Genomic DNA, 25,534 nt, shown 5'->3' with positions numbered 1-25,534 from the left:
CTTTCCCTTCCACAGCTTACTGAGTATTCTGTATTTGTGATTTTTTTTTTTTAATCAACTCTATCCTTCTCCAGGACCCTTTCTCCACACTGTCTTTCTGTTGGGAAACAGTAAAACAGGCTATGCGTGAGTAAATCTTCAACCCAACAGACCCAGAGTACTTCAAAACCACTCGTGGTTAACTGCCCCTTAAATCACTTCAGTAGACAACCAGAGTGCTCAATGGAACAAAAATATTCATCTTAAACCATATCACTCTCTGGCATATATAACATCTGCTCAGACTCAAGGGAACTTACACGGATTTTTTTAGTCTGTTTGTCTATCTAGATGCAGAATTGTACTTAAACTAGATATACAAAAGAAAACCAAGAGAAAAAATGATTATGTGTATACACACAAAATCCACATTTTTTTACATTTCCATATACCACTCTCTAGCCACTCCATAAGTCTCCGCTGATTTCCTTTGCCCAGAAGGCTCATTAATTAAGCTGCCTCGAAACAGCAAATTGGGACAGCTTAACACAACTGATTATATAGGATATAAAGGTTGCAAATAAGTGATTGTTAGAAATCCAATGTTCTCAGAAAATTGTGTATTCTCATAGTGCCATACTTGATACAATTTCCCAAAGGTTTAACTAATCTTAATAATGTAAAGAAGCAGTGGATTAATTCAGTATATACCCAGTGCAAGATCTTGATACTGCATTATTTGATTTTAAAAAATAAGTGTGCAAGGCACAGTGCCTGATTAGAAAGAGTGTTAAGGGCAGAGGGACTGCATTGTTGGCTCAGCATGGGGTAAGGAGGGAAGAATGAGAACATGCGCTTCTGATTCGGGTCTCTGTTTATACATCTGTTCATTTACACGCAGGTCAATTTTGCTTTTTATTTTCTAAATACTTAAACATACTTAATACATTCACTCCTTCGTATTTTCATGGGCGGCTCATTTAGTAAACCACTCCACACTTGAGACACTTTGGTAACATTGGTTGTTGACATTTTAGCTAATAGTGTATAAATAAAAAATGACGAGCTGGCGGCCTAAGTTCTAAATACTTCCCTTGCTCTTCCTGTTTCTGGGGAGCAAACAGAAATTAATTATTTAAACATTTTCTGTGAGCTTGCTATGTGTAAATGATGATATTGCTAGAGGTAGGGATAAAGGCAAAAAATTATGTCACTGTGGATATTACAAATCTAGATAACTTTTCCAAAATGTAGAGCATGTGCCCTTTGTAGATCCTAAAATAAACAGAGTAAGAAAAAAATGATCCATAAAATCCCCACAAATTTTCAACAATAAAATTAATTAAACAGTGATAAATTCACAAATGAGATATTATTTAGTAAGAATTAAGTTTTGCATATTCTGTTTGTACACAGAGAGATAAAGTCTTAATGAATATGCTAGACACTTACAGAACAGGACTTTCTTTTACGGGCTAATGAATCCAAATTTTATTCCCTTTTCTTCATCAATCTTTTTGAAGATATTTGCTGAAATTAGAAGTCACCTCCTCATTCACTGCTGAATTTACTAAAATGGCCCTCACTGTGTCTACTAGAATTTATCAAACATTTAAACACTTATACATATTAATGTTAACTCTAATTAAATTATATTTACTTTTTCTAAATCTCCCAAACTACTTTTGAGAGTAGTGATAATATATAATCTTGGTTGCAGTGAAATTCTAGAATTATACTTCTGATTGGTTATTCAGTCACATGGGCAGAGAAAATGTGACACTACCTGTAGCCAGTGCCCAAGCCTGTGAGGTAGCTGGAAGAAGGGGAGGCAGAGGAGAGCCCATCCCCTGGATCTGGCTGTTCTGCTGAAAACTGGTGGACATGGGAATGCCCCCCTTCCTGGGGTGGGCTGTGGAGGCCTAGGTATGGACTGGGGAAAGTGTGCACACAGGTGGTGGCTAGGGGGAGCTTGACACCTGTGTGAGTCAACTAGTGTCAATAAATGGTTCTATTTGTCATCAAACCTTTGCCATCTCTCTATCACCAAATCTGCATGTATATTTCCAAAATGTATATTGTTCCCCCAAGTTCCACACAAATTTAATAAAATAGGTTTCAGAGTTCAAGGTGAAGTATAGGAAAGGAAAGGTATACAAGGACTGTGAAAGTCTGTCATAATTTCCCGGATCCCTTGTGTACTGTAGAGTGTACATTATTGCAGTTCATATCAATCTCATTATGCTGCAAATAGAAACAGAAAAGTAAAACTTACTCACTAATAGAAACAGAAAGGAGAAAAGTGGTTGCCAGGGGCTGAAGGTAGGGGAAATACAGAGAGGCTGGTAAACGTGTTAGAAACTTTCAGCTATAAGATGAATAAGGTCTGAGGAGCTCACATAAAACAGTGGCTATTAGTTGATAACATTGTATTGTATTGTATAGTTGAAATTTCCTAAGAGAATAGATCTTAAATATTATCACACAAAAAAGATAGGTATGTGAAGTGATGGATATGTTAATTAACTCGATGGGAGGAAATCCTTTCACAAAGTACACATATATCAAATCACTAGGATGAACACTCTAAATATCTTACAATTTTACATCAATTATAAATCAGTAAAGCTGAAATTTAAAAAATCACACTCTTTCACTCTTTTCCACATTTTTTCAGTGACTATTCATTATTTTAATGAGTCAGGCATGGTTTGTCCCTGGAAATAAATAAGTGAACAGAATATGTTCAATCAGTAAAACATGGCCTATTGGCTAGAAAGGACACAAAATTTTACTCAATTCATGAAATTCAGATAAAAACATGTATATATTTCATTATTGTGAGCAGATTAGAATGTTGAATGTTGAATATCATTCCAATATATCATTGAGAATGTTTTATTTCTTTCTTGTTTGAAAGTACATGAAATAGTTGTAAAGTTAATTTGATAATATCAAAGATAAGATCAGGTAAAAATTGAAATATCTAAGATGTTTCTATATGATAGCAGAAAAATAGTGGTAAGTTGTTTTTTGTATATTTATCTATTTTTACTGAGTGGTTACTGAGTCCATGTAGCACAATAGGCTTATGTATTCAGTTAATGACTATTTCACAAATGCACTTAGCATGGTTTATAGGCTTTTAGTATTAATTTAGTAATCCAGTCCTCATTTAAATATCTGTTTTGGCAGTTAGAAATCTTAATCTATAAATAAATGTACCATTTAGATTTGAAACTTTATTTTTTGAAGCATTACTTAAAGATTTTTAATACAGTAAATCTAAAGTATGTTAAACCTTATTGGTTTCATAACGTGCTTTCTCGGCGATGACTCTACAAGAGCGCTCTGGTGGGTCATCTAACGAGCGTGAATCATTCATCATTTTCCACCTTTCGCATCCCTCCTTACATTAAGAAGGTTGCAACACTCTTTTATTTGTGTCACTAAACTCAGATTTAGGGAACGATGGATTACTTGCTGAGCAGCCACCGCACTCTTGGTGTATGCATCCACCCAGGTGGTGTTTAGAGCACGAAACTTCTTCCACTGACGTTGGATTCTGTCCAAGGTCATTGCACTGATCTGCGGCCTATTGCTCTCTGATCTGTTATGTAAAAAAGATTGTAAAGAACAGGTGCGTGAGAGCATGCCTATGGCTTTAAGCAAGTGCCTTCAGGTCACTGTTTTCAGAAGACTGCTTCCCGGAACCCATCTCAGGGACATAAAATAAGTTCTTAGAATTTAATTCAATCTCAATTTGGCCATTTTTCTTAGGTGTAGGTGAATAATAAATGTTCCATTCCTAAGAATTACCTTAGCCACCTTACAGTTAACTCTTACCCCTACTATATATTCCCTCATTCCACTCCCCTACAAGGCCCCTTGTTAGGCAGTACCTGGGTCTTCCCTTTTCTTGCTCTGATTACAAATTTCAGTTTTCTTTTCCTTTTAGAAGGCTCAGCTCAAGATAGACTTGCTTCATGGAGTAGCAGTAGACAAATTTAACCTCTCACCATTTTTTTCTCATCCTGTTTTTCACTTTACATTTGTCTATATATTTTCACTACGTGCTTAAAACAAACCCTAGGCAGATTTTCATCACTCTCATTTTACAGGGAAGGTACCTAGAGCACAAATATCGTGTCCAAGTTCACACATGGAGAGGAGGGTGGTAATAACTGCTTTCCAAACATTAGTCACTTTCTACAAACTTTATGATTTCCCCCATATTTATACAATGCATATACCTCTATGTAAATAAAGCTATTTTTGGAAATTTTAGACCAGTACGGTAAACTGGAAACCTGTCTTGCCAAAAGACAGCATACTAAAAGATAACTGGATAGATATAGCCAGTTTCACCTGCTGTAAGGTAACAGGAAAGATAAATGCAACAAAAACAAAACAAATTTATTATATCCTAGCTAGAGACATACTGTTTGATTAAAAACTCCCCCAACAGCTCTTCTTCTGAGGGGAAGGGCTAGAAATTAGTAATTTGCTTACTAGCATAAGAACGACTTGCCACATGATGTGCTAAGAAAGCTTGGAAGCAAATGTAAAAGAATAGATTTCTCTTTAGGTGAATCAAAGATGTTTAATGTCATGCTTATTTACTGTCTGAAGTGATTACACTTTTCACAATTTTCTTACCCCCAGTAGTACAGAATCTCACAGTGGAGGAAGCACAGATTACATTCATTTGCCTATTTGTTTATGGATACTAGAGATGGTCTGGTGTATATGTAAATGTATTTTAAATGCTTTGCATGGAGTAGGTGTTCAGTAAATATTTGTTGGGTGAGTAGTGTGACATAATTTAAGAAACCAAAACATCAACAATAACTCCCATATCAATCTCTACACCTGAATCCGAAAATCAATTTCCTACTGGTTTGTGGGATTTTAAGTATGTTAATTTCAGGGTCTGTAGATTATTAGGTACTAAAATGAGACTTGCAATAGTCAACTTCTGTAGAGTGGTGTTGATGAATACATGAGACAACCTAGGTCAAGGGTTGGCTGAGTACTTAGGCCATAGGCAGCGTGGGGTCCGGCTGTGGTGGTTAGGATTAAATGAGTAACACTTGGTGGACATTACTATCTAGCATGTGACAATCTCAATGAGATCATTTTCCTGTTACTATTATTATTGTTAGTTCCCTTTCTTTCCCTCAAATGAAGGATCATTCAGTGTTAAAATGTGGTTCTTTTTTCACTGAAAAGGATTCTTTTTCATTTCTTAATAGAAAGTAATTTGGGTGGGTATTATTTAAAGTAAACTAACTCATTTTGCTTTATTTTCAGATTACATGGAAACATTTAGCTTTCTAGTTTAGGAATATGACCAAACACAAGCTGGGCATAAACACATGTGATAGGGAGCGCTGAAGTACTGTTAAAATGCAAAATTCTGCACATGGCACTAGACCATGCATTATTGTAATTTCACCTTAATACTGTATCATGAAAATAAGGTAGTGAATGAATACTTTGTAATTCATCATTAAATCCATACAATGATTCAAATGAATTAAAATATGTGGATTTTAGCTCTTTTAAATTAGATTTTTTAAGTGTTTTAAACCAGTGATTTTTATTATTGTTTCTTTTCCTATTCATTCCAACCTACCTTTTCTAAAGTATACTATGTACTATAAGTAAATAATATAAATGTATTATAAATATAAATGTATTTATATATAAATATAAATTATACATACATGTATACACACACACACATATATATACACACACACAAATATCTCAAGGTTCACCTTGGCTACTGATATTTTCAGTTATTCTTAGAACTAGCAATTGACATGCTTTTAAACATTTCTTTTATAGTCTTCTAGTTGAACTTTCTATCTGTGCAGTTTCTTGACTGTAAGATGGGTACTTTTAAACTAGCTAAATGCAATTTACAAAGGTCACCAATTTATAATATGGACATGACCTTTTCAGACCATCAGGTAGAAGCCTAAATTAAGTATTGTGGCCTGGAATACAGCTCTCCAGATCTTTGGAGAGAATAAAATTATTAAACATATATAATTTTGTATAATGCAATAAGAAAACAAGTGGGAGAATATGGAGTCTGGCCTCTATGTAAGCTTTTCAGAAAGCTTTGTTTACCACACAGAGAAAGCACAGGGCAGGTCGTACGGGAGCACAACAACCAGCTGTGTGCAGCCAGCTGGTTTCCTGCCCCGTGGACCAGTGTTCATAGTGTAAGGGAGTAAAAAATAATTTTCTGTCTACACTTCTGAGTTCTTGGCTGAGGCCCTAGTAATAAAGGACAGATTAACAAGAGAGAACCAAACAGATTATTAACATGAATCCCTCGTGTATACCTGAGAGATAGCAGACAAAAATAAGTAACCCAAAGAAGTGGCTTAGAATTTAGGCTTAAATGCCATCTTAATAGGGAAAGGGGAGGGGAAAGTAGGCCTCTTAGGGGAGAGTAAAGATTTTTAGGGGAGATGAATGGCCCTTAGAAGAATAGATGGGAGGTGTGATAGTTTGGACATAGTGTGTCTGGGTGTGGTGTCACCTTCTAGTCTCCTCTCCCATGACAAGACTTAACCTTCCCTGGTTGATGAAGCTCCTGGGTGGGGGGGAGGGACCTGTGACAACTGAATTTTTGTCTGTCATCTTCACTGCTGCGTCTGTAGCTTCTAGAAAGATGCCTTGTGAGTAGAAAGTGCTAAACTGACTTTTATTTAATATACAAATAAACATGATGGTATTTATGCTTTGGGAATATGTGTTGAGACTAAGCAATAGAGGCAAGAAATAAGTCAGAAGTCAGAAAACTTTAAAATAATCTTGCTATGATAAATCCTAAAACAGAATGCTGACAATAAGGACTGATACAAACAGATATATGTGGAAAATATGAAAAATAAAGAAAGATGGAGCTATATGCTCCCCACCTCCCAAAAAAGAGACATAGGATCTTAGCATCAATAAAATTCTTTGTTTTTTAAGTACAGTGACTTAAAATATTGTGCTATTATCAGTAGAATCAGAGACACTGGGACGAATAAATAGCTCAATTGTATATACTTAATTGGATTCAGAAGCTTCCGAATTTAGAGTGCTGGAGATTCAGCACTGGGGCTTATATTTGCAGTTCAAATTAGAGATATGTTTTTTAGTATCATTGTCTCAAGAGGACCCCACTGCCATCCCTGAGATATCATCTGATCCATTAAGGACATGAAAAAGCTACAGCTTTCCAATTCACAGATGGAAAAAATATGTCCACAATTGTATATTATTTTGAATCTCATATAATTCCATTCACTCTCACCATGTTCCCTAAATATGTTTCCAAATGCCTGAAGTCTATGCTTTCTAAATGTATTCATCCATCCATAGAGTCAACAAATATTTGTTGAGTTATTTAATGAAGGCCATGGATGTAATAGTAATATACTAAATGGCATCTTTATGATTCCTAAAGTGCCCCCTTTTCTGAGTTAATATAAAAGTCAATTTGATTTCAGCTGAATCAACAATAAAGGTACCAGTAGAATTCCTAGCATGGAGCAGGTATTCAGTAAAAGTGGGTATTAATCTCAATTTATCATTGATAGCATATCTAGCTCTGTGTTTGGTGCTAGGGGGACTATAAAAGAATTCTAAGCAAAGGCATTTATTGTGAGTGTAAAGCAGGAAAAATAATTTCCCCTCTACCCTTATGCATTCTTGGCTGAGAATCTTACAATAAAAAACAGATTAACAGGAGAAAAAACAAACAGAATTTTATTAAAATGTATCCCTCCTGCATGCCCGAGAGATGCCCAGGGAAAAATGAGTAATTCAAAGAAGTGGTTTAGAATTCAGGCTTAAATACCACCTTAATAGGGAAAGAAGAAGGAAATGTAAGTCTCTTAGGGGAGAGTAAATGACATTTAGGAAAGATGAATGAGCCCTTAGAAGAATAGATGGGAGGTGTGAATAGTTTGTGACAAAGTGGGTCTGGGTGTAGTGTCATTTCTAGTCTCCTGTCCGGTGACACGAGTCAATTTGCCCTGGTTGATGCAACTCCTGGGGAGGGGATTTATGACAATTGAGTTCCTTTTGCTAAATCCATCTATAGGCAGAGAAGGGGAGTTCAGAGAAATCCTCTCCCTGTATTTGCTGTTTTTTCAAGTGCCAGTAGCTCAAAAGAATCAATGTGCCAAAGTGGCATATTTTGGGGTGGCCTATTCTGCTACCCTTCCTCAGCTAAGACAAGAAACAACAATAAAACAACTGAAAAGAAAAGGAATACAACACATACATCATCACCAAAGCTCCTCAGCTGAGAAGAATAACCAGTTAATCTTATTTAGTTTTCTAATACCAGCACTGAAAAGAGCCTGATTTGTGGTGTATAAACTAAAATCAGAGCGCCATCAGTCCATTTATCTTTCCAATTTTCACCTCTGGTGGACAGACAGGTTATACTCACCATCTAGGTGTGCCTGACCAAGGTTAGTATGGGTAATGATGGACGAAGCATTCACCTCTTCTCCTAGCCCGTGCTCTCCCGAATGGCCCCTACTAAGATTCCACAGAGGGAGAGTCGGAGGATCAGGGCCAACCCTCAGGCGGCATCTCTCCAGCACTGATGGAGATGTCTGTCCACACAGGTCCCACTTCATGATGACTATTCAGGCTTCTTTCTACACCCTTCCTTCATGGCATCAGATGCTGAACTAGTCTGCATTTCCTCTCTGCCACTAACAAAAATGGGCCCTATCTTTTCCCCCCACTTTAGAACAAAAATTCAGGAGATTTGAAATCTAATTATTGGCCCAGTGGCTTTGTCTTCATCCAGGTAGTGAACATTTAGTTATGCTGGGGATAAAAACTTTGTTTTGATGAGATCATGTGGATCTTTACAAAGTCATCTTTGTTTAATTCATTTAAAGCAGTACATTCTAAATTAAAACATATTGTCCATGAATCTCCTCTTTTCCTCATCTCCAAAACTGAGCTTAACCTCAAGCAGAGCACATTTCTTAAGAGCTCATTACACATTAGAGAATTTTACCAAAAAACAGAACAAAACAAAAAAAACCCAAATTTGACTATACTATAAATAATTTAAGTTAATGTAGTAAGATGTAACTATGTTTGTGAAAGTGGGAAAAAAGTGACTTTCAATAGAATAAGTATTTTGAAATTTGTTTGCAAGATTTTTCACAACCAGTGGTGCTTTCCAATTAATCATCAAGGCTGTGGAAGCCATACTCTATCTTTCTTGTTCTCTTGAAGTTTTTCTGCTTGCTGTTAGAAAAAAAGCCAATAAGCCTTACTCTTTCTCCTATTCTCTTCCTTACTATTGTCCTTTAAACATGTTTTCCCCTTGATCCTTATTGCTTTAAATATTACGGGCTTTCTGGTTGCCCAGTTAAGCTCTCCAGCCATGTTTCTGGCAAATTTGTGTTTCCTTAAAGATTTTTCCCTTTCCTCCTGCTGTGCATGTGTAGCAGAGCTTTCCTACGGGCTTCTCATGCTTGCAGTCTTAGTGTGAATGATGCTCACAACCACCTATGTTGTTTTTTGTTTTTAAAAATTAATTAATTAATTAATTAATCCTTGGCTGCATTGGGTCTTCGTTGCTGCGCCAGGGCTTTCTCTAGTTGCGGTGAGCGGGGGCTCCTCTTCGTTGCAGCGCACGGGCTTCTCATTGTGGTGGCTTCTCTTATAGAGCACGGGCTCTAGGCAGATGGGCTTCAGCAGTTGTGGCATGCGGGCTCAGTAGTTGTGGCTCGTGGGCTCTAAAGCACAGGCTCAGTAGTTGCGGTGCACAGGCTTAGTTGCTCTGCGGCATGTGGGATATTCCCGGAACAGGGATAGAACCCGTGTCCCCTGCATTGGCGGGTGGATTCTTAACCACTGAGCCACCAGGGAAGTCCCATACCTATGTTGTCTCATCTCTTGGTGATGATACAACTCTGAGTGGGCAAAAGATTTCCCAGCCTCCTTCAAAATCACTTTAATGGCTAAGTTTTTCTGTTAATAACACATGAGGGGGTCTGAGAATTGAGTGACTTTATTGTTAGGAACCTAAATCTAAGTCTGTGACTGAATAAATGCCAAAAACTGTGATGGAGTTTTCATCCAATTAAATACTGGAAAAGTATTTTCTATGTAAAAGTGCTTCATTTTAGAGTACATGAAGTATGCAAAATAAGCTCAGAATGATAACTGGGTCATTCTCTGTAAATGTCCACATTTTTCTAAAATTTTTATTCATTTGGGAATGTGTTGCCCTTTTAATGTGTATTCAGGTTTCTTTTTTACTGTCAGCCTTGGCTAGAGTCCTCTTCTATTTCATCTCAAGAGGTAGCTCCATTTGACTGAGATATCTTTCATCATTCTTGAAATTCAGTTGCTAGGCTGCTACTTTTCCAGGCTGTAAAATCTGACTACAGCATTTTCCATAAACCAACTGGGAAAAAACTTCATTGCAAATGGACATTTTTCTTAAATAGAAATTTTTAACTGCCGTCTTCTTGGAATGTGCCTTTGAGAATTAAGTATCCCAGATAGGGAGAAGTTTCAATTGCCATGGTAAGTGGACTTTATTGTTTTCAGTCTCTCTCAACATTAGTAGCTGTTTAGAGACTCATTTTCTGGGAACAGAAAACAAAATGCTTTTCTGCTGTGTAAAGTTAATGCCGTATAATTTGGACACTTCAAGCATCTGGTTTTTAAAATGATATTTCCAGCATGTCTTTTAAAATGAATTCCAATATAAATACTTATACGGCACTGAAGGAGGGGACCACTAGCTAAAAGGTGGAAGATCAGTTTTTTACATGAGTATTTTTACTGTTTAAAAGGAAAGGGGAACTTTAGCATTCTACTTTTCTCCTCCCACGTTGTGCTTATATAAGTCAGTGGAATGTTCGTTTGAGAGCAGAGGGCATTGGGGCAGAGGAAGGCTGAGTGGCTTGCCCTAGGATGTACAGAATAGAATGGCCAGACTGGGATTACAGCTTGGCACGTAAATCTGAGACTGCACTTAGCTTGCTGTGCCCATTCCTTGTCTGAACAAATAACAGACAATTGTAGTGTTAAATCTAACATGGTCAACACTTAATGAGCAGTGACACCAACATGATTTACCACTTCTCCTGGAATCTAAGCTATTCCCAGTGAGGAAGTTAAGGGGGTTTGGAACTGAGTTTCAATTTTTATGGCCACAAAGCTGTTGCATATTGCTACTTGAATGTGCCAAGTGCTAGCTCTGTAATCAGAAATTAAAAGCAATTTCCCAAATGATCTAGCTTACTTTCCAGGAGACACATGCTTCTCTTTTATATTCATATTTCCCATAACAGGGAACACAGGGAATAGGTCTGAGCAAAACTGAGATTCTTCATTTATATTTTAATTTTAAGGAATGAAATAGTGAGTTAAACAAATAATCTGCTATTTCCTTCCAGTCTGTGTGCTTACATCTCTGTGTTATAGCCAGTATTGATGTGAGTAGTATTATAATAGTGTTAAATGTGGTATTTTAAAAACAATTACATCAGTTATATGACTTGAAATATAAAATTGGGTTCTCTTTACACCTTTATCATCAGATTGACAATTTAGTGGTAAAATCTGGACTGGAGAAAACAGGTTCTTAATACCTGGGCTTGAACTAACTTTCTAATGTCTTCATGCTTTTGGGCAAAGTCCGAGAGTCCTTTTTCTATTCTTGGTAAAACTCAGATTTAAAGAAGTGATGACTTACAATTCACTTCCGTACTTCTCAGTTCTCACTGCCATATTTAAGTTGTTTAAACCCCCTCCCTCTTAGGATCATAAGGATACAAACGTGAGCAGGTCACTTGATCATCCTTTCAGACAATATTTCTTCCTTACAAAACATAAAACAGAGCATTCCATTAATAGCTTTTATTTTTACCCTTAATTTAGCCATGGCAATGTAAAACAATTATCTCGGACATTGTAATCTCTTTTAACCTCTTCTTTTCTTCTTCTAGTCTCACAAATATTAAGACATGTCGAATTTTCTTTAGCCTTTCCTGTCTATCTAGAGAGATGCCACGTCTAATTATATTCACACATGCCCTCCTTTCTCTACTCCCAATTTTAGAAAATAAATAATAAAACCTTACTTAAAGAGAGGAAAGACTGTGGGGATGGAAAGGAGAAGATGGTACTTGTACCCATGAGCATTCTAGGTCTTATACAGTGAAATCCAAATGGAGCAAGTTTGTAGTGATGGAGCCTCTGATTAAGTGGGCTGTGGAGCAGCTGCGTCTCAGTGTCACACGTCCCAGAGCCAGGCGCCTGCAAACTCTAACCACGGTGCAGCTACCTTCAGTTCTGCATATGCTGATGTGAGTCAGAATACTAGTGCATGACTAAGACCAAGAACTCTTCTCATTGGATTATGATCATTATAACCTGTCTACTTTATTCCCACCTTGTAAAGCCCAGCTGCCTGGCTGATCTTCTGTCATTGTCACTAGTTCCTTGGCCACCACACCTCTGAGAATGCATAACTCATCTCTGTATCCCAGATTTCACCTCGACTATTGGTCCCATATTAAGTAACCTCATTGCTTTTCCATTTTCTCTCTCATATCCTTCAGATAAATCACACTGGTCCCTGAGTTAATACTCCAACATCTGACTTCATATTCTCATCTGAAATCCCATTCCTTTGCTCTTCTCTACCCCTCAAAAAATGTCTATACTCTCTCCACTTCCTCAGTTTTCATTTTCTATTTAGCCCACTCTAATTCGGCCTTCAGATAAATCTTCAAAGATCTCCTTTAACTTTCTTCATAGAAGATTTCCATCATTTTAATTTCATCTTAGGTGTCACTTCCTTTGTGAGGCACTCTCTTTCTACCACTTCCAGAGTAGTTTCCCACGCCCCCATTATATCACCATGCCTGTTATCTTCATAGCATCTATCACTATTTAATATTTTATTGCTTATATCATGAATCCATTATATTGTATTTATCATCTTCAGAACATATTACTACTTGATATGTTATTTTCTATATACACATAAATTTATACGTTATTGGTTTATTGTGTTTTCCATAACTATGTGAAATTCATGAGTGCAGCGAACTTGAACTCTACCTGCACATAGTTGTCACTAAAAACATATTTTATCGAATGAAGACTAGAGTCTCAAATACTGTGCCTTGCTCTGAGTATTTATACAAAATACCTAAATAATGATGCCAGGTAGATTGGAATATTTATAACATTACCTTGGCTTTAGTATTTTGTACAGTTGTCCCCTTCTGTGAGGCAGGGGAGTAGTAGCCAATGGACTCTGATGCTTTAGTTAATTTTTCTCCCATTCCATCCAGCTCAGTAGACTTTACCAGAATTCTCCAGAGCTAGATTATTACTGATGAATCATGTTTAAGTCATTAGTGATTAATGAATGATTAATTCATTCTCTTCTAGTATTTACACACTAGGTTATTAAATTTACTGAACAAAATAACCCTTTCTGAAAACCAGATTTTCCATACCTTTGGAGAAAAATGTTGAAAAGTTCACAAGGGCTAGAAAGTGCGAAGTCCAGAATTAAATCAACCCTTCCCTGAATTACAAGAGGATACAAGTAAATGCATTTATCTTAATGTGAATGCTGATAAACATCTGGATCCAAGAAGGCTGAAGACTTCCTCAACCTTAGCTAAGAAAAACTGTGTTTTAGAAGTTATTTGATTCTAACAAATGCTTTTAAACATAAAATCTAGTATGAAATAGAACTGCAAAACGAAGTGAAGGAAGTCCTAATTATTTTAAGTAATAACCAATAATAGGGGTAGTCACAACCTTGAAAACCAAAAGAATTGCAAAGCAATAATTTTGAGAATGTTGAATTTATATTTCAGAAGGAAGTAGAGAGGACTAACCAGGGAGACATCTCAGCACAGTGATATATTCTCTCAGGAAATCTTGGCCATTTCTCTTTCAGGAAGTTTACTTAGCTCTTCTGAGAAAATAAGTATATCTGCAAGTGTACGTTTGTTACATTCCTTTAGAATGACAATAAACACTTAAACAATTTTCTATTTTATTTATGGAGTTCTCATAATGCCAAGGGAACCAAGATATTTCAGAATATGTTTAATACTTGAAAATGGGTCAGCATTTAACATTTCAGGCGAAGGTTGTAAAAGTTTCAAATATAGGGTAGTTTGCTTAATCTCTTAAGAGTTGTATGTTGTCGTTCTTCTTCTCTAGTACTATGAGAGCACTGTAACCACTGTGAAAGCTTTTGTGATCTTGAAAAACACTCAGGTCTGTGAGACTTAAGAAAGAAGGAAATTTAAAAAAAAAACAACTCTATAATCTTGTTGTCTTTTTGCAGCTTGGATATTCTGAAGTATTTTGTGATGAACAAGATATATAAAGTAATAATGTTAAACTCATCTTTATTTAAGAAAATATCATTGAATTTCTTGAGGTGGTAAAATAGTTTTAATTAAATAACAGAGTTTTTTGTTTTCTTGACAAATTTTTCTCTTGGCTTTTTGTTATGCTATTTGCTTTTTCAAATTGTTAGAGGCATTTGATATATTTACTGAATTTCTGATGCTTTACCAAAAAAAATCAATTCTGTTGTTGAAAGACCATTTTCTTTGTAATGTGTGTTTGTTTTATTTCAGATACTAAGTTCTCATTTCTTTTCTAAGGCATGTTAATCTCACCTTCATGTCTAAACAGAATTTGTAGAAATAGAATATTCTAAAAAGGAAGTTTGCTTTAATATGAGATTAAAGACAATGCATGGTCTGAATAGTCACAGCATTTTACTTGTGACTTCAGAGACCAGCTATCCCAGGGAAGGTCTCTTCCTTGTCAGCTGGACATAATCAGGTTTCTGGGCTCTTTTGCTCCACTCTCACATCCATACTCTTCCTCTTTTCAAGAACATGGCTCTTCCTTTTTCTTCCCTTTAATTGTGGTGGTCCTTAGAGTTCCCTTTATCATCTTCCTAGAATGTATTTTCCACTTTGTAATAATAGCCATTATCAGAACTATAAAATCTCCACCAGAATCTTCAGGCAAAGTAAATTCCCGTGGTATTCTGTCACCTGTTGTATAACTTTACGTTTTGTAGCAGTTAGTAAGTTACACATCTCCACTCCAAATTGGAATTAAGGTCTAAAGCTCTTTGGCTACTTTCAAGAAAATATTAAATATTAATTTAAATAATAACAATGACAATAAAGAAAAAGGTAATTTTTTATATTATGAAAGAATTTGTTCTTAATCATCTAATAGTATTAGCTCTTCTAATACATTTTAAATTATAATTAACATATGAAACTATTTTTATTATATTACATATAACATATGTCACTCATAAAAAATTGGAGATAATATTTAACAGTGCATTAATACAATTTGAAGTGATAGCTCTAAAATAAAAAGAAAAATGGGAGAAAGCCAAATAACTTGGATATTTTGCATTTCTCAATATATAGTTCAACATTTTATTTAGTGTAGGATTAAGTCAATTAACACCATAAATTAATAATCTTACATTATATATTTTGTACTACTTAACAGGTAATTTAAATTCTTTGTTAATGTTGTTTTTATTGTTGCATAATTTATTCAGCATTATTTCTGTTGGTGTATTAATTGCATGCACAAGAAATCTGAGAAGAACCTAAAAAGAAAAAACATGAACAATTATTGTTCTATAGAAAATCATATTTTATAAAATTTAAAGTTTCCATCCTTCAGGTAATGAATATATTATTCTGAAAACTGTATACCCAGTACATATGCTTTGACATTTCTTATCCATATTTTTAGGTTTAATCAGATAGTAAATAATGCATTTGCTCTTTGAAAGAACTAATTTAGAACCTAAATTTATATACTACCATAGAATACCATCTCCCCTTTTCCAAAACTGACTTCTGCTGATATCATTGTATTATGTTACAGGATAGTAAATATGCTGTTTGTTCTTTCAGAGATCAATTTTATACTGATAACTCATTGAAATACAACTAAAATAAATAACAACATTCTAAATAAATGTTTTAATTAAATAGTTACATCTATATAATTCTAAATAAAAGTAATTTTCTTTCCATAGGTTTTTGCAAACACACTGACATTTTATTAAAACATATATACTGAGCTCCTTATATTCTGCATTTTTAAAGCCACAAAAATATCTTGTGGTACAGTTGGCCTCTGTCTACTCCGAAAAACAGATGAAGTTCATTCCAAGAGTAGCATAGCTGTGCATACAGTTACTGGGTTTTAGACAAATGGAAGTATTGCTGAGAATCTCCACAGACTCCTGAGAGCAAAGGTCGATGTTAGGATTGGACAAACCCCGCTGAAAATGATACACATCTTAGAGATGTAACAGGTAGTTAAATAGCTTTGAAAAGCAAAACTAGTGATAAGGATTTAAGGGGTTTTATAACATTTCAATTAATTTTAATTAAATAAATTAACTTTAATTACTCATCAATAATTGTGTGAGCACTCACCATTATTCTTAGATATCTTGTATCTTGTGCCTTTTGATTTCAAAAAAAGTCTTTGGTTTTATTTTTGAATACTTCTTTTCTTTCTTTTCTTACTTTTTTCAGATGACACGAGAACAGTACATACTAGCAACACAACAAAATAACCTGCCAAGGGCTGAGAATGCACAGCTTTACCCAGTGGGAATTTATGGATGGCGAAAGAGGTGCTTATACTTCTTTGTCCTTCTGCTGTTGGTTACCATGATAGTTAACTTAGCCATGACAATTTGGATATTGAAGGTGATGAACTTCACCGTGGTAAGTACCACCATGATTTTATATCTGTTGCCTTTGGTTCAAAGAAGATATAGCTTTATTATTTTTTTAATTAACAGTTATTCATCTTAATCTTTACATGTTTGTCTTGAAATTTCAAAGACTGTCATATATTATTTTATGACTGCATTCAATAGGTAATTATGATACATGTATTTTACTACCTGCCATTTGAGTGTGGAGAATTTAGATCATGAGACAGCACAGCACATTGATTTATTAGGAAGTTAGAAAACTTTTAATCAATAAGCATGAAGCATTGTTTGCTAAACCTGGGAATCTAAAAGATGAGTCTGCTTTTAGAAATGATATTTCATGTTAAAATTAATATATGAAATCACAAGTTCCTTTGAAATACTTTATACAGAGTATTTACCTCTCTACATTTTCTTTCTCTGTAATATACTGCATGATCAAATCTAAACCCTGGAATTTTCCTGGGCTGCACGGAACAATGTCTATAATTGTCATCACATGGTGATCTCATTCTATCAGAGAGCATGGCCATGGTAAATAAAAGATAAACCAGAAATTAAATCTCTATTTTACAAAAATCAGTAATTAGCAAAATCATTGTATAATCCATAGATGAATTTTGCTTCCGTTTTTTGACCATGTACAATAAACCTATGAGGATGTCTTATCTGGGAAAAATTAGCTGCTTCAGCAAAGTCTAGTTTAGCCATTTTATATTTACTGGCTAAATTCTTAAATTTCTCTACTCTGTCTTTAAACCATTCTGCCTTTGCTTAGAAACCTCAGATAGCTTCACATACAAGCAGGTATCTTTCTTTGCTGACCAAATGGCTATTATTCTTTAGAACTCTGCATCCTCCGGGGTGAGTGTAAAGCTGGCTATTTAACTTCACTGATCTTCCGATGTGGGGCTGCCTTTAAAAAAAACAAAACAAAACTCTGCTGTGTATTGATTTAGCAAAGGTAGTTTCTTTCTGACTTCACTAATACCGAATTCTAACTAGAAAGTGAAACTAGCATCTGTCCACAGTGTAGGGCACTGCAGCTGTGTGCAGTAGGAGCCTGGGGGGCAGGTGGCCTAACCTTCCAAAGAGGAAAAACTATAACTGTGCAAATCATGATAAAACAGCATATGCTCATGGAGAAAAATGAGCTGAGCAAGGGTTCCATTTTTTCCAATACAGTGCAAATTCTGAAGGGTATTCATCAAAAAAAGAAATGAAAGACAAAGAGAAGATGGGCAGGACTCAGTGTGCTCCGGGATTAGAGAAAATAACTGCTTCCTAGACATGGATATATGTTCAGGGTCATTGATCAAGGCATGTGAGCCTGTGGGTGGCTAGAGGTGGAGCTGGGGGCTACTAGGCAAATGATAGCTTTATGAGACTCTGGTAACACATATGAACCATTCCTTTGTCCCAGGAGCTGGCTCATTCCCACACCCACCACCCCCCAGAAAAAACAGTCTTGAGAGTATCTGACACAAATGTCATTAATTCTACCTGTAGTCTTTTTTTCTTCTGAGCTCCGCTTCTGTGTTCACTTACTCGTGCCTTCTTCATTTGCGATTTGTGTGTCACACAGTAGGGACAATATGTGTACCCCTGCAGATTTTTTTATGCTCTCTTAACTATCAGCCAAACTAGCAGTTGCTGACAGCAAGTTCTTCAACATCATTTTTCTAAAAAAATTTTTTTCTCTTAAAGAGAAGAAGAGTAGATTTTTCTCCAAGTCTTACAATTTCAGCATTCTTTTTCCTCTATCAAGAGACATCTTTTAAAAGCTCATGAAAAATAGGATCAACTCTCTCACCTTAGGGAGCCTTGATCCTATCCAGTGACCAGGCCACGGGAATTTTCAGATAAAATGCATGTATGTTTCTGAAGTATGCTTAAATTAATTAAGAAAATAGACTTAAATGCGTAATTTCATGGCTGCATGCATCAACCTCCCAATACCTTGCCCCATGCTGAGGCCAAAGCTGGATAAGCCATTCAGGGAAAATAATTGAACTGTCATCTTTGTCCTCCGGATCCACACAGGCCTCTGGGTCTCTGTTACCTATGGAGCTGTCTAATTGGAACCTCAGCTGGCCAAAATGTAAATGTCAACATATTCCTTGGGATAATGAAAAGGAATTTATTTCTGTAGGAATCTTGATATTTATTTACTTCTCTTACTTTAGGCTTATCTTTCTTTTTTTTGTTTTTTAAATCACAATTTTATTTTTTTATAATCAAAATAGAAAACTATCCTTCCTTTAGCTATGTGAGCTATTTATGTGTACCTGAAATAAATGGAAAGATAAAGTTCCAATTTTTGTATCAAGATAATTTTTATAAGGTAACATGCTCTTTATATCCATGCAGTGATTCATAATTGTTCAGAAAAATTCCAAATTACTTAAGTAATTGCAGATTTTAGCAGTCCTAAATACTACACATCAGATTAAGCTGCATGTACTTGCAAAGTGAAATCATTTGTAATCCTCTTGCATTAGAGCAGTAAAAAAAATCAATTTTAGTTTTCACTAGTACATTAAGATTGTATCTGTCTCTAGAATGAATACCAAAAACCACTTGCCATACGATAGTGAGAAGTAGTAAATGGTGTGTAAATTATTTAGGGAGTGTTATTGATCTGCACAAAATGTATTTCACTTTCATTACAACTGTTGCCATTCAATACATGGAAATATGTGGCTGTTAACATCTCTTATTTGGGCAAACTTGACACGTTATTGCTCTCAAAATATTGTGTTTTCAGCAAAGCAAGTGTAGCTGCCAACCTGTTTTATGATGCTTCTTGGAGTCCATCATTATGACCAGTATTACACATGATCTCTATGGTTGATATGACCTTACTCTGTTTCTCATTTTGTGGAAAATAATATCACTCTGCTATTGAGATATCCAGCTGCAGAAAATCAAGAAAAAGGAAATGACTTTATACCACAGGGTGAAAAACTGAGGGTAGATATAAACAATAATTTCCTGGCCATGAGAGTTGGTAAGTGTAGGCATGAGTTGAAGGGAGAGATTTTGAAACAACATTCTCTCAAGATCAGTATAACCCGATTACATGCTTCTGTTGTTGTTGTTTGGTTGTTTGGTATAATATCTTTGTGATTCAATATAATAAACTAGTCCAGCAGATCTATCAAACCAGGCATTCTGCTGAGGCAATGTTCTTTTCTTCCAGTGCCCATGATAAGTAAATTAGCTCTGTACTTGGAAATTGAAAATGAATATAATAATAGAGTATTCATTTTAGTTATGAGAGTACTAAGTAAAAGTTGGTGGCATCCAACTGAAGCTTAATTTGATTAGACATGTTAACAAGCCAGCAAAAGAAAGAATGGAAGCTTAACTGCCATTTATGAAGTGAAGATTGAGAGGAAGGTCATGAACGTTGTGACTGAAAAGTCAGGAGTACCCAGATGTGGATAATAATTGAAACAATCAATTAATTGAATAAATTAGAAAAAAAATTCGTAAAGGGTTATATGATGAGTGGGATGAATGTTGGATGAAGGGAAATCCCAGGAGAAGCTGGATTGAATATCTTAGTTTTTAAGGATTGAAGAGGAACTGGGACATTTTTAGTTCAACCATCCACGTATTTCTAGAGTTCACTCTTCGATGTTCTCTCCATTTGGTCACTCAACATCTGCTTAAATCCTCCTTTGGATGATAAGCAAACCATCCCATTATATCACTGGATAGTTTTGTTGTTATTGATATCTTGGTATCTTGTTGCAGTCTTCCTGTATGTTAACTCCAGTCTTAGGATCCTAATTCCATTCTTTCAGTCTGACATCAATTTATTAATTAATCAAGACCACAATATGTTCCAGTATACACACATATACATACATATATAAACAAACACACACGTATACACATATATACACTTATATACTTTTATACATATACACATCAAGGATATATATATCTTTGATCATATTGCATTTTAATGTCTAAAGATCAGAATATGAAAGAGAGATTCTTATGCAATCCCTTTGGTTTCCTTAGTTGCGACTTCCTTTTTTCGTTTCATATTCTCTTTATTACATATTTACAAGTATATGTTTACAAGATGATCAACCCTTTTATGATATCTTTCTGTTTATGGCTGTTGTCTATAGAGTCACTGATACCTTTTATCATATTTTCTTTTCTTTTAGTGTACCTTTCTAAAGTTGAGATTGCACATAATACTCTATTAAGCTTTCTGCTTTCTCACTTTTTAAAACTAAATGTTTTTAAAGTTAATTCGGGAGGAATATTAAATAATATACTTTTTCTGATTCTTAAATCCTGTACTCCTTCTAATACTTTGGTAAATGACACATCACATATCCCCATCTCACACTTGTAACTATTTATTCCTTTTTTAAAAATCTTCATCAGTAACCAAGTGATGTATTATCTATAGCCATTTCAAATCTACCTAAGATGGCTAAAGTATATATGCAATATGCTATCATCTGTGTATCCATCCAAAAACTTGCTACTCCCACTGTTTTCTTCATTTCACTTTCTAATAGGACCATTACCTTGGAATGAACTTTTCCATCTCCGTTTATCCAACCAGTTCTTATATTTATCAAAGCTGTGCTGTGTCCTAATCTCAGATGCATTTTATTTCTTACTCAGAATCTATGGATATGGATAAACATATGTGAAACTTAAATATGAACTAACCATATTTCATTGATTTTTATTTTTTTCTCCTCTCCTTAGCATGTTTATCACAAAATATTTTCTTTCTATATGACCTTGTTTATTGTCTGTTCCCCCTCCACAAATGGAATACAAGGTCCGTGAGGCCAAGGGTTTTTGACACTTTCTCCACTGCTGTATTCCCAAAGCAGAGGATAATCCCTTCCAGATAATTAGCCCTTCACAAGTATTTGTGGGATAAATATCAGTCTTTAACATTACCTGCGTTGAAAACCAGTTAGCTTTTCATTTCACTATGATGTGTGCCTTTCCAAAGGCCCAGCTTGATCTAGGAAGAATTGAGGCAAAACTACTAGTTATCCCAGGTCTCTTTGCTACTGTTTAAGGTCTCATAAGCACAGGGGATAGTTCGTGGTCTATGCAGTGGTATTTATTAACTTCTACATTGAAAAAGCAGTTTTGTGTTCTGAACACCAAGATTAATATTTCCCAGTGGCTCCTGATTTAAGAGCCAACACAGTCCAAGAAGGCAGGCCCAACCTTGATTATCCATTATCAGTGGTACAGAGAGCTGCCATTATTAACATTTATTTAATATGAAATATTTTATCCTACAAAAGAATATACATATAATATATATTTAAGGCACAAATGATAATAACAATCATAAACAATGAAATGAACACTGTGCCACATCCCCCAGTTATAAAAATAAATATTACCAACGTCTCCTAACTCTTATCTATTCAGAACCACAATCCTGAATGTTTTTTTCTTGATTTATTTAGTTTCATGTGAGTGTATGTGTGTGTATAAACCTCAAACATTATATTGCTTTTAGGTCAGCAATCTGTTTGCAAGATTTATCCCTGTTAATGTGTATAGCTGCAATTTATTTAGTTACTGCTGTAAATTTCATTATGAGTGTACCTTATTTATTTATCAATTTTCCTTTTGAATTATTTCCAAAGTATTTTTGGTTGTTTAATTTGCTCTCACAAACAGTGATCCTAAGAATATTTTTGTATATTGATAAGTGTAGTTGCAAATGTTCAAGAGTTTCTCTAGGTTCTAGAGTCTAGAGTGTATGTCTAGAAATATTGGCTTTTAACATGAATTTTTTTCCCTAAAGTGATTGAATCAGTTTGCTACCACCACGAGCAACCTGTAAGGGTTTCTTTTGTTCTCCTTAACTCTTAACAGAGAACTGCCAGCTAAACTAAACTGCTACCTCTTCAGCCACAAATCTGACAGCCAGCTATCTCATAAAGATCCTCTTTGTTTTTTGGTTTGTTTATCTGGGTGTCCCTTTCTGACTGATTTATTCCTTTATTTTTAGTCATATGTCTTATCTCTGCGATAGGATTCGCTATGTTGTATTAGACGTACAGTTATGGTTCATCTAAATATGTACTCTTCTCCACTCGTTTTCCCAAAGCCCCATTAATGTGTGAATTCCTCACGGAGCAGAATCGGGTCTTATTATCTTTTTTATCTTGGTATCTTTGCCAGGCACATAGTAGGTAATACATTATTTTCAGTTGACCATTACATCACTTATTACAATCCCTTTAGAAGACGTAATCAGAACCTCAAGTGTGAGAGAAACTAACTGTGTTTCCTGACTTCCAGCCTCTCTTGGGAGGGAACCTACTGCAGTGGAGGCTCAGCCTGCCCACCACAATCATAACTTCCCCAAGTCTCTTCATTTAGCAATTGAAATCAAAGGACTATTGAGATTGTCTAGAGAAATTTGTTGACCCAACTTGGTCTCATCTTAAGGATATTTGCAATTTTCTAAATTTACTTTGATTAAAAAAAATAAAAGATACAACACACAAAATAAGTCCCCACTAATTACAAACTAGTCTCCGGTTACTGAAAAAAGATGAAACGGATCAATACCAGGAGAAAGTAGAAAAGGGGAAGAATTTTATTCAAGTGGCCCACAGGGCAAAAGCAGGGGTGTGGGGTTTTATTTGCATTTCTCACAGGATTGTTATAAAACATGGACTCAAAATCAGACTTTCAAAACTTCTGAAGCTTATGCTCTTTACTCATTCCTTTCAAAAACCCACAGACATATCACCATCTGTTTTGTGTATGCAACAATTTAAGAACAGAACATGAATTCATTTTTATAACCATAACTATTATATAACCAAGGAAAAAGCTTGAGTTTCTACTACATATTGGTAAGATATTTTCCCATAGAAAATTGGTGTCAGTAGCAGATTCCCTTAGATTGCTGGTACTGCCAAAAACACCTCTCATCATCCATCAGCAATGGTTAAAAGAATGAACTTTGGACCAGACCTTTGCATCCAAATCCTGGTTTTGCCACTGATTAGCTATATTACCTTCAACAAATTAAACTGTGGTTCAGTTTCCTACTCTGTACAATGGGTGCAATATTATTATTTTTATTAGATCGTTGTAAACGTCAAAACAATTAAAATAACGAAAGTTCTTCAGAAGTGCCTGGCATATCCTAATAGCTAAGATTTTGCCATTATTATTATTACTACTCATATTTCTGCTGTTCTGACTTCTCAGTTATTCCATACATCATATGAGTTAACGATTTTTTTCTATTAATGTTGAGCATAAAACAGTCCTAGAAATGTAAAAAGGTCTAAAAACATGTGTATTAATGAATAAGTAGTAAAGAAATGAGGGTGTTTATAATCTTGCTTCATACTAATGATATGCATAAAGGTTAAAAGCATGAGCTTTGGAGACAGACAGCCTGATTCCCATTCTGGCTCCAGAACAGCTGCTTAGAAGGATGGTCTTGTGAGAGTCACTTAACCTCTCTAACTCCAGTTTCTTCATCTGCAAAATGGTCAATGGTGTTGACCCATAGAGATATTAGAAGTAATAAGTGAATGAACTCTTATAAAAGTGCTTAACATAGAGCCTCAGAGTAAGTACTAATTAGTGCTAGCTATATGTAATGACAAACATTATTTCCAGGCATGATTAGCTGTTCATAATTAGTTATTTATTTTATAGGATACATTGTATAAGAGAAAATGTCTTATTTCCTTGGGATGATGGATGGATAATAAAGATTTCTTTTGAAATTCTAATTTGACACTCAGGTATAAAAATTTACCCAAAACTTTTAAGAGGAACAGTACAGCTGTCAAAACGTCATCATGATTTGGATGACCCTAAGACGTTTAGTTTGAAAATCTGCATTACCTGAAAGGGACCCTACTGGCCTGTCTGAATGATGGAGCTTATTTTCCAGAGAGAGCTAATCTCTTTTTTGAACCATTTTGACAAATATACTACTTAAAAATTGGATGACAGAGTGGGATTTCTGGTTTTGATCCTAAATGTTCTGAGTTTCTTTAATGTTCAGAGCTTTAAATGCTTACCTGATAGAGATATTGCATTCTGAATTATAGCCCTTAGGTTATAACCTTTAGATCTGGGAGTGAAAGTTTGAGATGCCTGGCAGCCCATATTTATTTAGCATGTAGTTTGTATTCAGCCAGATTATATGCTTTATAGACCAGACCTTACTGGATTTCACAACACTGCAAAGTAAATATTATATCCCCTTTGGCAGTTGAAGACACAGAGGCTTAGGGAAATTAGATAAACTTCCCCAGGTCACACTGATGAGCAAGGTTAGAAGCTTGGGCTCTACAGTTTTAAAGTTCATGCTCTTTCTGCCACCTTTCATTGCATTAATGTTATCAAGATTCGGTTAAAATTAAATTAGTTCAATGTTCTTCATTAAATAATTTACTTTCCTGTCTACTTTAGTGCATTCACACAATACCATTACATACATAACTATGACATCACTGCTTTTTAAGTATATTTAAAATTCATTGGACAAAAGATACCTCAATCCTCTGAACTATTTTAATTTAATGGGGAAACGTACCTAATCTCTCATAGTCAGTGAGTAATTAGAACAGTGAAAACTCTTCTGTAAGTTCCAAACATGACTATGCTTTTGAGTTTGCCAGAATGAGCATTAAGCTTAATTTCTGGATAGAGAAATGGTGCTTATTAATGGCACCTTTA

The 25,534-nt window shown here is 35.2% G+C and overlaps 1 protein-coding gene across 3 annotated transcripts in view; it reads left to right on the top strand.

The window, feature by feature from the left end:
- The window catches only part of SGCZ (sarcoglycan zeta), a gene marked incomplete at both ends in the record, with an annotated part of 869,709 nt that overhangs the window by 533,320 nt on the left and 310,855 nt on the right, over positions 1 to 25,534 (top strand). For all 3 annotated transcript variants that reach the window (XM_079726475.1, XM_079726476.1, XM_079726474.1), the window contains one exon: positions 16,614 to 16,808. In XM_079726475.1, the coding sequence (XP_079582601.1) occupies positions 16,614 to 16,808 (195 nt within the window). The remainder of the gene's footprint in view (positions 1 to 16,613; positions 16,809 to 25,534) is intronic.

The sequence above is a fragment of the Hyperoodon ampullatus genome (genome assembly GCF_949752795.1).
Source record: "Hyperoodon ampullatus genome assembly, chromosome: 20".
NCBI lineage: Eukaryota > Metazoa > Chordata > Mammalia > Artiodactyla > Ziphiidae > Hyperoodon > Hyperoodon ampullatus.
This window is presented reverse-complemented; position numbering and strand designations above follow the sequence as displayed.